The sequence below is a fragment of the Trachurus japonicus genome, chromosome 9 (assembly GCF_045865225.1).
Source record: "Trachurus japonicus isolate A0001 chromosome 9, Traja_1.0".
NCBI lineage: Eukaryota > Metazoa > Chordata > Actinopteri > Carangiformes > Carangidae > Trachurus > Trachurus japonicus.
Genome location: NC_140915.1, coordinates 14,607,328 through 14,622,578, shown reverse-complemented (window position 1 = coordinate 14,622,578; position 15,251 = coordinate 14,607,328). Strand labels below are relative to the sequence as shown.

At 41.5% G+C, this 15,251-nt stretch overlaps 1 protein-coding gene across 3 annotated transcripts in view; it reads left to right on the top strand.

Moving 5' to 3' along the window:
* Nucleotides 1-9,209, top strand: part of pi4kab (phosphatidylinositol 4-kinase, catalytic, alpha b) — a 29,289-nt gene extending 20,080 nt beyond the window's left edge. For all 3 annotated transcript variants that reach the window (XM_085786099.1, XM_085786100.1, XM_085786097.1), the window contains 22 exons: nucleotides 120-278; nucleotides 641-792; nucleotides 894-1,001; nucleotides 1,111-1,238; nucleotides 1,458-1,616; nucleotides 1,728-1,807; nucleotides 1,944-2,143; nucleotides 2,513-2,603; nucleotides 3,530-3,697; nucleotides 3,816-3,869; nucleotides 3,978-4,098; nucleotides 4,189-4,318; nucleotides 5,286-5,429; nucleotides 5,516-5,586; nucleotides 5,677-5,783; nucleotides 5,885-5,989; nucleotides 6,105-6,230; nucleotides 6,326-6,446; nucleotides 7,218-7,377; nucleotides 7,474-7,563; nucleotides 7,655-7,738; nucleotides 8,118-9,209. In XM_085786099.1, coding sequence (XP_085642225.1) covers nucleotides 120-278; nucleotides 641-792; nucleotides 894-1,001; nucleotides 1,111-1,238; nucleotides 1,458-1,616; nucleotides 1,728-1,807; nucleotides 1,944-2,143; nucleotides 2,513-2,603; nucleotides 3,530-3,697; nucleotides 3,816-3,869; nucleotides 3,978-4,098; nucleotides 4,189-4,318; nucleotides 5,286-5,429; nucleotides 5,516-5,586; nucleotides 5,677-5,783; nucleotides 5,885-5,989; nucleotides 6,105-6,230; nucleotides 6,326-6,446; nucleotides 7,218-7,377; nucleotides 7,474-7,563; nucleotides 7,655-7,738; nucleotides 8,118-8,169 — 2,610 coding nt within the window. In that variant the 3' untranslated portion in view covers nucleotides 8,170-9,209. The remainder of the gene's footprint in view (nucleotides 1-119; nucleotides 279-640; nucleotides 793-893; nucleotides 1,002-1,110; nucleotides 1,239-1,457; nucleotides 1,617-1,727; nucleotides 1,808-1,943; nucleotides 2,144-2,512; nucleotides 2,604-3,529; nucleotides 3,698-3,815; nucleotides 3,870-3,977; nucleotides 4,099-4,188; nucleotides 4,319-5,285; nucleotides 5,430-5,515; nucleotides 5,587-5,676; nucleotides 5,784-5,884; nucleotides 5,990-6,104; nucleotides 6,231-6,325; nucleotides 6,447-7,217; nucleotides 7,378-7,473; nucleotides 7,564-7,654; nucleotides 7,739-8,117) is intronic.
* Nucleotides 9,210-15,251: the final 6,042 nt, after the last annotated feature.

Genomic DNA, 15,251 nt, shown 5'->3' with positions numbered 1-15,251 from the left:
TATATAATAATAATACATTTTATTTATAACCTGTTTTTACAAGTGCTCGAAGATGCTAAATGTGTATATGTGTTTGTCAATTGACTGTATGTTGTGTCTTCTCTCCTCCTTCTGCCCAGTTCATGCGTGAGATGGCAGGAGCTTGGCAGATGACGGTAGAGCTGAAGATGGGCTTGTTTTCAGAGGCCGTAGTCGAGACCGGACCTCTGGCCGTCTCAGAGGAGAGTCAGCCTGCACCATGTGCACCCGACGTCATCCCTCACTTTCTCTGGATAGAGGTCAGTGACACTGAGAAGTAAACTATATCTTGTCCTCTCTATTTCCAATTTATATATCACTGTTGAAACTGTTATACTGCAGAGAGCCAGAGATCACATGACTTTATTTGGAAAATACACATAAATACAGCAGGCATTATGTTACATCACCAACCCACTGGGCTGCAGTGCTGTGATAGTTTTATTTCAGTAAAGAGAAATCCTCAAGAATCATCTGCACTTCAATTCACAAGTTTGTCTGATTCTCACAATGAAACATTCTGTCCTTTTGCTATATAATGTTTGTATTTCCTATAAAACTGTGTTGAGTTTATTATTAGGATTGGAAACATCTTAATTTTTTGTCTCTGTTCTTCCTCCAGTTTCTGGTGCAGAGGTTTGAAATAGCCAAATACAGCAGTGCCGACCAAGTGGAGATTTTTACCACCATTTTGCAACGATCTCTGTCTCTGAGTGTCGGAGGACCCAAAAGCAGCCTGAACCGACACGTTGCTGCCATTGGACCGAGATTCAGGTTCTCAGCATTAAAACAGCAAAGTAGTTTATTTGTAAGTTTAATAATTAGCTGTGAGAAATAATGAGTCCTAAACTTTTTATCTCTTTGCTTTATTTCAGACTGCTTACTCTGGGTCTGACTCTTCTACATGCGGACGTGGTGACGAACGCCACCATCAGAAATGTGCTTCGAGAGAAGATCTACTCCACGGCTTTTGACTATTTCAGGTAGAGAAAATTTCAAATCTGCTCAGATTCTTTGCAAAACTCTGTTTTAGTTCAATTTAAAACCTTTTCTCTGTCCACTGACGCCTTTACCGTTTCTGTCTTTGTTCAGCACCACTCCCAAATTTCCCACTCAGACCGATAAGAGGCTGAGAGAAGACATCAGTATAATGATCAAGTTCTATGCCAGCCTGCAGTCTGACAAGAAGTATCTGGCTGCCAACCAGCTGGTTCCCCCAGGTACATTAGTGAGGAAATGATGGCCTAATCTTTCAGTAATAATTCTGATGGAGGAAGGCAATGAACAGATTCAGTGCAAAATGTCCTCAGAGAGTTTATTTGTCAAGAAAAATAAAACATTTTAGCTGCAATTGTGACTATTTCCAAAATGAAGTTGGTATCTGGAGCTTTTCATTAAGTTTTTTTTGTTGGGATGCATTTATATTTCCTTCTGTATAGATCCCCAGGACATGTCTGTGAACAGCCTGTCTGTGGTGGCGGTGACAGACAGCCGGAGCAGTCTTGATGCAGCGGTGGGCCAGAGGCAGCAGGCGGCTCAGGGATGGATCAACACCTACCCTCTGTCCTCTGGGATGTCGACCATATCCAAGAAGTCAGGTAAAAAAAAGAAAAAAAAGACACACCATATTAAACTTTAGCAGTTTTCATTAGGTGGACATTTCTTTTGCAGTGTTTTCTTATGTAAATGTTACTCCTCTTCTATTTTAGGACTGTCTAAAAAAAGCAACAGAGGCTCTCAGCTGCACAAATACTACATGAAACGCAGGACTCTACTACTGGCTTTACTGGTATTTCAGCTGCTATGTGATTTACATTCACAAATATGTGGTTATAATATAAAAGAAGAAATTCTACTTTTTGAGACAAATACTGAAATTTAAATGCAATAACGATAAACCATTGCCTCTATGTCTCTCTCCCCAGGCCAGCGAGATTGAGCGATTGACAACATGGTACAACCCGCTGTCCACTCAGGAGCTCGCTATCGCCACCGAACAGTCGGTGGAGACCAGCATCGCAAACTGGAGGTCCAAGTACATCAGTCTGACGGAGAAGCAGTGGAAGGACAATGTCAACCTGGCCTGGAGCATAGCACCTTACCTGGCCCTGCAGCTCCCTGCCAGGTACACAGAGAAATAAAATGCATTATATTTTATCAGTGTCTGACAAATTTAGTCCAACTTCAGTGGTAGTTTTGCAAACATTTACCAACTTTATTGCTGTGAGAGGTAATTGAATGATAGTTTAGTGCTGGCATCGCAAAGATGGAGGAGCATATTGGGTTTGCATGTGATATGTCATCATCTCATTCTATTAGTGCATGTAAACAGCTGCTATTTAAACCCAAATTATCCCAAATGAACCCTAAATATCATCAACAGACCATCTTACTACTTAATGTGGCCATAATGAGAAGAAACATTGACTGACATTGTTACAGATCTTTATGCTACTATATGACAGAACAATGATTGACTTGATCTGTTTTCCAGGTTTAAACACACAGAGGCCATTGTCTCTGAGGTGACCCGTCTGGTGCGAATGGATCCAGCTGCTGTTTGTGATGTTCCTGAAGCAGTCAAGGTGAGGTCCTTCACCTGCCACTGCAAACCCACAGAGTTTTTAAAAAAGTTTTGTCACTGAATGTTTTGGTGTCAAGCCATGTGCTGCCACTTGAGAAATGATGAGGCAATCGTTATCCCTGCAGCCTCGTCTAGTCCTTTTGGTTTAGTTCTACCTGGCTGAGTTCTTAATGAGCCGTGTAGGAGGAGGCAGAGCACGGCGGTCCCCGAAGGCCTCTGTAACTTATCAGATCATCCTCCTTGACATCACACAGTTGTTTATTCCACTCACTTTAGTAACTAATACACTTCCTCTGGAGGCAAGTTAACACATCATCAGGCTTGAGGTCATGACCTTGAATCTATCCAAGCAGAGGTGTAAATGTTAGTTCATGTTAGTTCCTGTTTGAGATCTCTCAACCTGCTTCACTTCATTAAAACATGTTCTATTGAAGTGATTTTTTGAAGTTTCCAAAAAATGTGTTTATCACAGTTAGTTCATGATTGGGCAATAACTTTTTCACACAGGGCCAGGTGGATTTGGATAGCTTTTTTCCCTTAAAAATTGAAATCATCATTTAAAAACTGCATTTTATGTTTACTTGGGTTATCTTTGTCTAATATTAACATTTGTTTGATGATCTTAAACATTTAAGTGTGACAAATATGCAAAAATGTAAGAAACCTGGAAGGGGGCAAATACTTTTTCACGGCATTGTATTCGAAAACACAGCTTTTCTTCCAAATTATATAACAAATTACAGTATGTCAAGAAACATAGTGTTGCATTGTAAAAGTGAATCCAAATTGAGTGATTCCAGATGTATTTTTCCTGTATATAGTCAGATTTTTATGAAAAAATATGGGAAACACCACTTGACATTGGGTTGCATCACTTCATTAACCCATCATATGTCGCCCTCTTGTCTTTGGTTTGTTTTTATTCAGTTCCTGGTGACGTGGCACACGATTGATGCAGACTCTCCAGAGCTGAGTCATATCCTGTGCTGGGCCCCAGCAGATCCTCCGACTGGCCTGTCCTACTTCTCCTCCATGTACCCTCCTCACCCCCTCACAGCCCAGTATGGGGTCAAAGTGCTTCGCTCCTTTCCTCCAGTATGTACAAATATTAACAAATCAGTTTACATTATTTTCTCCAGTAACCTAGAGCATTTAACACCAACATTTATTTGTTTTCTTGCTGGTTACAATATTTTTTTCCCATCGTTTCCAGGATGCCATTTTGTTTTACATTCCTCAAATTGTCCAAGCACTTCGTTATGACAAGGTAAGATAAGATTTTCTCTGTTGGAATATACATTTGAATTCCACATTTAAATCTGTATTAGATTCTCAAATAATTACAATCTTTCCTTCCCGTTTCACCCTGGTTTAGATGGGTTACGTGAGAGAGTACATCCTGTGGGCTGCTCAGAAGTCTCAGCTGCTGGCTCACCAGTTCATCTGGAACATGAAGACCAACATATTCCTAGATGAGGAGGGAAACCAAAAAGATCGTAAGACATCTTTTGTATCATGGTGTTCATCTCACTCACGCTTTCACAATGCATGCACAAAACTGTGATGCCCTCCCTCTCTTTCTGCAGCCGACATCGGTGAACTGTTGGAGCAGATGGTGGAGGAGATCACCGGCTCGCTGTCTGGCCCGGCCAAAGACTTCTACCAGCGCGAGTTCGACTTCTTCAACAAGATCACCAATGTGTCAGCCATTATTAAGTATGAACACACTTTTCATTTTTAAGAAGGCATACTGTTGAGCATGTTTTAGACCGATGATTAAAACTACACATCTTATATATCTGGACGATAGGCGACTCTTTTTGTCTGACTCCAGCTTTCTTGTGTAACCAGCATCTTCTTTGATTTATTTTTTATCTCATCATTTTCTCATCCACTATTGTCCATCTACTTCAGCTTTTTTTGTGTTTTTCTTTTTTCCCTTTCTTTATTTACTACCTTCATCATTAAAAAGTAGAAGCTGTATAATACAGTTTTACATTGAGAGGTTCATTGGAAGAAAAGCTAAGACACTGAACTTTGCCAAGGGCCTTGAAATATCACCGCCAACTTTTCTGTTATCTGTTTGTCTTATTCGCTGAATAAAACAAATCTCTAGGTTACATTTAAAGTGTTAATGAGGTGATAACAAGTCTTCCCCTGAGCCTTCATGTTTTGTTCTCTCCTCGTCCCGTACCACCTCAATCTGCTCCCAACATCCCCTTGTTGTTCGTTTGTTGTTGGTTTACTTGGCCGTCGGTTGCTCTATTGTCTCTCTGATTATGCACCGGTCTGGAAGACGTTGTATGTCGTGTTCCCACTGCCCCAGACGACCTGTCCGCCGGTGTGTACTCTCTGCAGCTGATTAGCAGTTTTCTGACAGGTCCCATTATTGCTAGCTTACACAGAAGTGTTTTGTCATCCCACTAGAGCCTGACAAAATTCCCCTTTGCCCTCATTAGAGTCCTAATTGTAACATGTCAGGGGAGACATTTCTACCGTCCCCTGATTTCCACTCTCAATTACTTCCCACCCCGATGAGTTACCTCTGTGAATAACAGCAGAGCCTGACTGTCACTTGTGGTCTGGAGTCATTCACCCAGATGCCCATGCATTGCTATTCTTCAGTCAGATACAGAAGTGTGGAAAATGTCTGTTCAAGCTTGTTTTTGTTTGTCTCCATCAGGCCTTTTCCCAAGGGGGAGGAGAGGAAGAAGGCCTGCTTGGAAGCCATGTCACAGGTCAAAGTCCAACCTGGCTGTTATCTTCCCAGTAACCCTGAAGCCATAGTTTTGGATATAGACTACAAGTCTGGGACCCCCATGCAGAGGTGGGCCTCAAAACCAGTTACCAGAATTTACAAATACATGTGACATCTTCCCTCAACCCACCATGTTTCCTTGTGTGTCTGCTCAGTGCTGCCAAAGCTCCCTATCTGGCCAAATTCAGAGTTAGGAGATGTGGAGTCAGTGAGCTGGAAAAAGAAGGTACAGTCGCCAATAAAGGAACCGACAGTGAATTGTATACTTTTCAAATTGTGCACAGACAACCAGTGTAACATGGTGTCTTCCTCTCAGGTCTGCTGTGTCGCCAGGACTCTGTGGATGAAGCCAAGAACGAAGAAGAGGCCAAGAGAATCTGTTGGCAGGCGGCCATCTTTAAAGTGGGAGACGACTGCAGACAGGTGTCCCATTTCACACACTTTTTGATATCTCATATACATTTCATGCCTCGTCTGTTTGGCTTAAGTATTTTAGCTTAAAAAAATTGCATTTATCATTCCAGGACATGCTGGCTCTTCAGATCATCAGCCTGTTCAAGAACATTTTCCAGCTGGTGGGTCTGGACCTCTATGTGTTTCCTTACAGGGTGGTGGCCACAGCACCTGGAGTAAGTTCATATAAAAGTTTTTATATTACTTCCCGTCAGTATCTACTGAATGTTGATAATAACATTTCTGCTAAGATGGTTGAACTAAGTTGAACTTTCCCCTGCTCGACCACAGTGTGGCGTGATCGAGTGCATCCCAGACTGCAAGTCTCGTGACCAGCTGGGCCGACAGACAGACTTCGGCATGTACGACTATTTCAGGAACCAGTATGGAGATGAATCCACACTAGCTTTCCAGAAGGTACATTTCTGATCTCACAACCCTATGCAGAATGTTTCCAGTTATTAGTTTGTAAGTTGTACTGATAAAACCTTTGCGTCACTTTCTCTCTTCAGGCACGGTACAACTTCATCCGCAGCATGGCAGCTTACAGCTTGCTGCTCTTCCTGCTGCAGATAAAAGACAGACACAATGGCAACATCATGCTGGATAGCCAGGGTCACCTCATCCACATCGGTGTGTACTCTGTACTCTGTTCCTGTGGCCATTATTGCAGTTGATGTGTTTGTTTGGATCTGGTGTAAACTTAAAGTCCCCCTAAAGAGGCATAAAATGCTCTGCTATGACAATTTTTTGATTAAAATTGCTTTCCCACAAAAAAGTTGTTTAAAAAAACTCTCTAAGAGGCAAAAAACATGTCTACTATTTCTCCCTCATTGAAAAAAAATCCACATTCTATGAATATTCACGAGTATGCAAATGAACCATGACTTGCGCTCACCCACCGCCACTGGGTTGCTGAATGAAAAACTGAATCCAACTTTTTCAGACTCTGGCTTTGAAACTGCATTTTGAAATCTAAAATGCTCAGTTGTGGCTGCATTAGCGACTTCGCTGCTGAAATGTTTTGCAGCAGAACCCAAACACTACATTGACATGTTAATAATTTCAAAAAGTCAATTTTTGGTTTAGGGGGACTTTAACATTGTAACAGACTTAATTTTGTCAAGGCCAAATCAGATAAACCACTCAAATAACAGTATAATAACTTTATATTTTGAAAAAAAAGAACCACATGGCTACATGAAAGGTTGGAAAATCTACACAAAACTTTTAATAAGCTGCTGAAAATGGTTTGTAATGATTATCAGCAGTAGGATAATAACCCCTTGCAACCAAAGCTTTTAATTTGTAAACAGGAGCACTTCTAAAGTCTCCCTTTTTAGTCGTATTAATGGTTTCTAGACATTCAAAACATCCTAAGCTGTGTTGATCGCGTGTTTCCAGACTTTGGCTTCATGTTTGAGAGCTCTCCCGGCGGGAACCTCGGCTGGGAGCCTGACATTAAGCTAACGGATGAGATGGTGATGATCATGGGGGGCAAAATGGAGGCGACGCCCTTCAAGTGGTTCATGGAGATGTGTGTGAGGGGATACCTGGCCGTCAGGTGAGTGTGTGTGTGTAAACGTCCTGTAGAAATTGTTCCCTACACATTAAAGTTGCGTAACGTGTGACATTAAGACGATTTCCTCTGTTAAATCAGGCCCTACATGGATGGAGTGGTCTCCTTGGTAACCCTCATGCTTGACACCGGCCTTCCCTGCTTCAGAGGACAGACCATCAAATTGCTCAAGTGAGTCGGATGTGCAGTTTAAATGTGAATAAGCAGTTTTAATTTTCATTTGCTGTATTTTTTTTCTCATCGTCTCTTTGGTCCCATCCAGGCAGCGGTTCAACCCTGGTTTGAGTGAGAAAGACGCAGCTTCCTTCATCATCAAAGTCATCCAGAACTGCTTCCTCAGCAACAGGTCGGTGTGGCTAACTTATTCCGGTAACACTTTATAATAAGTACACACTATTAAGCATTAGTTAAGCATTAATAAATACTGAATTCTACATTTATAACACATGGCTGGGAGCCCGACATTTATAACACATGAACACTCATTAGTATGTAGGTTAAATACAGTTAGTGCTTATCAATGATGAGTAAAACATTTTTAACTGTGTTTATAAACTACATGCTAATGACTATTCATGTGTTATAAATGATGAATTCAGTATTTAATGCTTAATAGTGTGTACTTACTATTAAGTGTTATCCTTTTCCCCCTTTTGTTCTTGTTTCACATTGGCTTCCTGAAATCGATATTTACATTCTTTCGATTGCTCTTTTCTGTCTTGCAGGAGTCGAACCTACGACATGATCCAGTATTACCAAAATCAGATCCCATACTAAACGTTCGTGCCTATAAGCATGTGCATATTTTGGCTGGTACATTTTGGCGTGCGTGAGTTTGTGTGTGTGCCTTCGTCGATGCTCACCATTGAAGATTGTGGCTCATTGTTTCTGCTGATTGTTGGATGTTGTTGTCCTTTTGTGTTGGCTTTAGCTTCTTGTTTCCTCTTATTTTCTTTATATGAGTAGTTTATTCTGTTATTTATTATTTTATGTTGAAATCAATGTTATTAATTATATTATTATTATTCTATTGCACTAGCATCTTGACTTCTGTGCACTTCTCAGAAACTCTTGGTAACCTGCACGTTAAGTTAATACTTTATCAGAGTTTGTGCCAATTTTAAATGATTTGTAATATTTGTGAATGTGGATTCTTAAAGCTGTTGATTTTAGACGGGGTTTGAAATGTAATTGGAAGTTTAGCCTAAGTAGACCGGTTTCAGTTCTGACCAATGTGGCCTAATCTGTCATCTTGTACTTGACTTGTACTACTCTGCTTTTCTTTTTATTGTGCCAGACAGAGTTCTTTGATCTGTGGCATGGTACTTGTCTTGTATTTAACAGTGAGACTGTATAGACATGGGTTACACTGTCTGTATTTTGGGTTTCCGTATTTGCTTCATGGGGCGAAATGATACACACAGGAAAACACTGGTGGGCTGTGTTTTGTATATTTAGCATTGCCAAAGGGGGGGAGGGAAGATACTAATGCACATAAATTCAACTACTTTTCTATTGTTTGTGGATGAAGGTACAAGGCGTAGCTTGAATGTTGGGCAGTTGCATGAAGTTAATTGTTAACCATGTGGCCTGAGTCCAATGTGGCTTTTGGTGACAGTTTATTTTAGTAACCCAAAGTGCTGTGCCCCATGTCCATATGGATAGCTTAAGCCTTTATGTAATGTTACTGATTGTAAAGATTTTGCCTCTTTGTATATTTATATCCATGCCCCATTTTCTGTCTCCTTTTCTGTCTTCATGCCTTTTGACTGAAAATGCATAAGATATGAAATCAAATAAAGATCTATTAACTTAAAGCCACTCTCTTATTCTTTTTCCAAAAAGGAAATGTGAGGGCAACTAAATAAGAAAAAATAAAACGTAGGGCACAAAAGTAGGAAACAATCTTGGTAGATGGCTCGGAGTGAAGATAAGTGAAAAGTACTAAAAAGAGGTGGGGGTTTCATGGAACCTATATTTAGAAATGACCCCCAACTGCCTCCCTCCCTTTTCCCGTTATACAGCACATGTCTGTTAATGGTAGATAATCTCTGCCATCAGATTCCTCAGCGCCTTCATGCTGTGTTTTATATTTACATCCACCAGAGGGCAGCACATCCTTCCACTGTGTCTCTAAGTCCTTTCCACAAACTGATAGTTGTTTCCTCAGTTTACTGTTCAAGAGGCTGGCATCGGAGGAGGCATTAGAGGGTTGTTGCTGTGAGGACGGGATCATCAGCACATTACTGACTGATTCAACACAATACACAAGTCAGCACAAGTTATTTCATGTTTTGTTGGCCCAGTATTATATAAAGCAAAGTACTCAGGGAGTCAGTGGATCAAGGCCTTCTCTTTATGCATCTTGAATTAAAAAGAAAAAATTTATTCTTTTTTTATTGAGACTGATTCCTCAGAGAAGTAACAACTCTTTATATTCTACAGACATTTCTTTTACAAGGTCTTCAGTTGAGGAAAGTGAGCTATACTCGTGGTGGAGACTGTGTTATCAGTCTTTATGTTATCAACCGTCTGTCAGTATTTGCAAATGATGGGTTCATCTAAAAGCAGGTGGGAGAACACCTACGGTTTCAGCCAAAGTCAAAGATCTATATTAGGTGAACTAATGCATCAACATTTCCAGACACAAAACAAAACACATGATATCTGTCTATGAAAAGACATTGCCAAATCATGACCGTAGGTCAAAGGTTGCTCAGGATGTGGTTGGATGAAAGGGTGGTAAGGAAAGTCCACACAGATATGGTTTTACTTGGTAAGTTAAAGGTGTGCGACAGCAACAAAGAGTCATGGATAACGATTTATAGAGAAATGATCGTCAGTTATTGATTATGAGAAACTTTGTAAATAGGCTAATTTCAAAAGCAGAGGAATATTACAGACATCTCTCAGTTGTGCCATCATAGCGGTGATGGAAATGTTCTTCTTTGGGTCTAGTTTCTTTCAACTAGGGTGTTCACTCTCTGTTACTAGGAAAACCCTGTTGTTCTTGTTGTTATGTCATCCATAAGGCTCCTATCTGTGTAACCACTGACCACCAGACTGTAGGTGTTTTCCTCCTGCAACCCATTGTGAGGCTGATAATGAGCTCCGCTGTCACAGTGAGGGGCAGTGGGGAAAAAATCCTCTTCTGCTTCTTTGTGAGATAAAGTTGCAGATCACTGAAGTAGTGTTTTGCAAGATTTGTTGTTGCATCCACTTGCAAAATTTAAAAGCAGTGCACGTTCTGGACTGAGGTGGAACTGATCCATATAGTGGCTGCATGCCCAGACCTAACAGTACCCAGACTCACAGTCTTGGATTTGATGCTGGTACATTCTGCAAACATGGGCCGGCATGACAGCATGGGATCTCTGGGCTGCTTTTGTTTCGACTTCTCACAGCTGAGTTATATATATATATATATACTGGTGTGTTTAATGAAAATAATACATATTTAATTGAAGAAAATCTACTGATGGTTGTTTATGAATGGATTCTCAGTCTCCCATTTGGTTAATATTTTATCGCTGGTGTCCAGAGGGGAAACACCTTGATGTATTTTTGATGAGATCAGATCACTGACTGTCATGGCTACTCCCTGTGGTCTTGCAGGTGTACTGATCTAATCCCTGTAGCTTCACGTAGAGTTTCAAATTCAAGATGTGTGTGCATGCATGCATATGCGTGTGCATGCCTCTGTCTGTGTGTGTATGTGTGTGTGTGTGCATGTGTGTATGCAGCTGGCTGAACATTTGCAGCTGTCTGTGGTCTGAAGACCTTTGAACAAAAAGTGACATGTGTGTTTAAGATCGAGTCGGCTCACAGATCTTGAATGGCTGCTTATAGGCGAAGTTCCTGTTTCGTTGCAATCAATATGAAATTCTGGTGTTGTTCAAGTTCTCTTGTATTGTAGTATTGTCAGGGTTTGTTTCTAAATGACACTTCCTAACAAAACATCTGTTTCTTATATTCTACAAGTAATTAAATTAATGTTTTCCGTTTTATAGTTGTTTTTTTTAACACATGTTATGAATGGCAACAAAATCGTGACAACAGCACATACTGGGCTAATGGCACGAGTAAGAACCAGAGAGATGGATCAGAAAATTATACTCCTCTCTCCCTTGCTGCATTTCCCCGACTCTGAGGGAATGACGCTGAGAGCTTTAAAGAACTGGAGCAGTACTGAATGTTCTGGATATAAACATGCATATTGACATTGTGGAAGTGTACTGAGTGTTAAAGTGGGAGGTGTGTGTCTGTCTTGGCGAGGTTTATCCTCGTACGTGGGTGGAGGTGTGATATTTGAATTGTCAACACGTGTGAGTGATTATCCACAAACTGCAGTGTTTTTGTTTGTGTGCACTCATGCATGAATGGTACAATTGCATAAAACCACAGAATCTGTCGAGCGAAGCCACCGCCTTCTCCTTCTCTTTGTCTCTGTCTGTCTTTTTATGCAGATTATATATACTGTAACTCCACAGATCCCTGCTCATCACATGTGTTTAAGTGCAGGCCGTCTTGTGACACATTCATGCTTCTTGAACTGGTGCAGCCGCGGCCCTGTATGCCAGCCATGTGCTATGCAATAATTAACTCTTCTCTGAGCTGTTCCAGCCATTAAAGCAGTAAGGAGTGAGGCTGAGTAGAAAGGGCTATTTGTCCAAAGGCCAGAGCAGACAGTCAGGCCTATTGATGAGATGCTGGAGCTAATCAGGAATAGTGGCTGCCGTGCCCTGAATAGCAGCGTTGATGTGTTTTTTTGTGGTAGAAAGAAGGAAACCAGTGGCACACAAAAGTCACGCTTGTCCCTGTCGTCACTTGCCGACATGATCGGGGGTTTTTATTCTCACATCACTGGGGCATCGGATAAATCTGGGTCTCGACTGTAACGTCTGCCATTTGGCTTTAGGAGATACCTGCATCACAATACAGACACATGGCTGCAAATGAGACTGAACGAGAATGTAATTAAGGGATATAAATAAAGGTTTTTGAAGCTAGTCATGTAACAGATATCTTTATCGTGTCTCTGTGTGTTGAACCATGATGTTGGCACAGACTAGTTCCAATCACTGATGTTTATGGGGTCAAGCTACAACTTGTCTGAAACTGATGGATAATGATGGATAACTGCCCTAATGAAAACACATTGTAATTTGCATATATATTAAGTCAGTCATCTCACTGTTAACAAAGAATGAACTCCAATCAAACCTCTGCATCTATTCTCTGATCACATACATTCACAGTGAGTCCCACCACATAGCGCCAGCTCTAGGTGACTGTTTTATGTAGCTACTTTGTCTCACTGATGTAAATGAGGTGAATAAAACACCATAAACCACATTCTCCATAATGATTATAAAGTTGAATCGAACACTTGAACAATCCTCTAAAACTGATTAAACAGTGCAGTGTTCATGGGGGTAGGATTTACATCATTGTCTGTTGTGTTGCTGATGAGTTGGTGACTGTGAGTAAATTGAGTTTTTTTTTCACTTTGTAAGAAGTAAAACCAGTCAAATCCAGAATCCTTTATCACCATTTGTTATTGGTGACTGTGTCGTGCAGTTTGCATGTGGCTAGAGGGCAACCGCAGGGTCATCTTCTCCTGTCTAGTGTTGCCACTGTTGATCGGTTGTGTTATCTGATGGCGTGATGACTTAAGGGAGGGGTCGGAGCCACGGGCTTAACCAACACAGACTCACTGTTTACCTGCGAGCTAAAGGCCACTAGGCAACAAACAGTGTACATTTAAACATGCAAATACACATGAACGCATACAAACAGAGGAAATGCACAAGTACTGTAAGATTCAATCCATCATAATGATATAGCTCACTGTATTCAGTACTTTATTCTTTTTCTTTTTTTTTTACTGTATTAACATAACAAATCAATGTTTTATAAAGCTTCCCTATAGCCGCTCTAAAGAAAAGACTGTCCCAGAACTCTCTAAGGGCTTGTCAAAAAACAGACTGGGGCCAAAACTCTGGTTTTTCCTTTTCTTTCTGTCTTTTTTCCTCTCTGTTTCTTGGTGCCCACGTGTTATACACCATTGGTCCCGGCTGCTGAATGGGCCCCAGTGTTCGCCCTCTCCTTATCGTGTGACCTTTGATCTGTTTGGACAGCGTGACCAACAGAGGCTGTGAGTAGAAGAGAGCCAGGAGACACCCGAGTCACAGGAGCCCAGCGCAATTCAATTCTAAAGGCACTAAATGAAATTCAAGGATAGAAAAAAAAAAAGCATTGAATGCACATGTATGGGAATGAAATAGAAATACGGTTACTGTAATATATAGTATTTGTAATTCTCTATCAGGGCTTCACTGGGCCCTTGCTCTGAATTGACCTTTTTGACTCATAGATACAGATCAACTATGCTATAAAGCCAAAACAAACACATAAACAGAAATGTATGGACTGTGGATTTCTACATAATGTGTCTTATTGGGGCTGCTCTTTATTGTTCAATTTAAAAAAAAAAAAAAGTATTGTTTTTTTTGCAGACACTGGAAATCAAAATGTGCAAATATTGCAAGTGACTTGTTGTAATCTGTCATTTCCAGCTCTGACACATGTCATTCTTTGTTATCTGCTTGTTTCTTTATGTATTTATTACTTCAACAAGCATTTTATTATTCCCTTTAATACTTGTTATGTAAAAATGTGTCTGTACGTTATGACGCGTTCCTTTGCTGAAGCGTTTATGTGTGAAATGCACATTCAGTGTTCCCTTTTGATCTGTCAGCAAGAAGAAATATGAACTGACGCAAGCAGAATTAATTATCATCATGCAGCATTGATTCATACATTAAAACAGGGCTTTGATATGCATTCACATTTCCCTACAGTGTAGCTACCCGTGCTGCACTGACGATGTGGAAACCATGCAGTTGTGTGTTTGTCCAGCAGAGGGCTGAAGCAGCACCAGGCTGCAGGAGCATCAGCACAGAAACAGCACATTTTCAAACAGGCTCAAAGAGCAGAGTAGAAAAGGATCAAGAGCTCTCTACAACACTCACTTTTCTTCCCATCTCTATTTTCTCCCTCACTTTATTCAGTTTTTTTCTCTCCTAAATGCTTCCATCGGAGCAAATAACAGCTTCTGTTTGGACCGAGACGCCATTAAACTGAAAACGAGTGATTCTCCTCTGAAATCATACTTCAGTTTTGTCCGTGTGGTTGAATCTGATTAATTAAGCTCCGTCCATGGCAACCAGGCGACAACAAAAAAGCCTCTGCCACTCTCACAACCGCCATGACCACTGTTGCCACGGAGACCCATTCAGATGCCCGGTGGTGACCTCTGACCTGAGAGGAGGCTGGTGAATGTAGCTGAAAGGGGCGGCTGGGCCGGGGCATCTGGGGTATCATCTGGCGCCTAACAAAAGCCCCTCGCCAGCTGGGGAGGAGGGCAGGAGATAGAGGGAGAGAGAGAGAGAGAGGGAGCTGGAGGAAGGGGGCACAGAGGAGAGGAGAGGGGAGTGGAGGGAGAGAGAGAGAGAGCACCCTTTTCTTCTTGCCCTCTTCAGAGAGAGTGGCCATTGACACTGTGCATCTCATTAAAAAATCTGTGCAACCACCACTGCCCCCCTCCTCTACCCGCTCCGCACCCCTCCTTCTCTCTGGAGCGCAGGGCCGAGGCAGCTGCCTGTCCCGCTCTGGCCATTCAAGCTCAAGTGCAGTCCACTGCAGGGTGGAGAGAAAAAAGACAGACAGAGAGAAGGTTGGGAGCTGGGGAGGAGGAGGAGGAGGAGGAGGAGGAGGAGGGGGCGACGAGGGGAGTAGTAGAAGAGGCCTTGGACATATGCCACCACCACTGGGACTGCAGAGACTGCAAGGAAAAA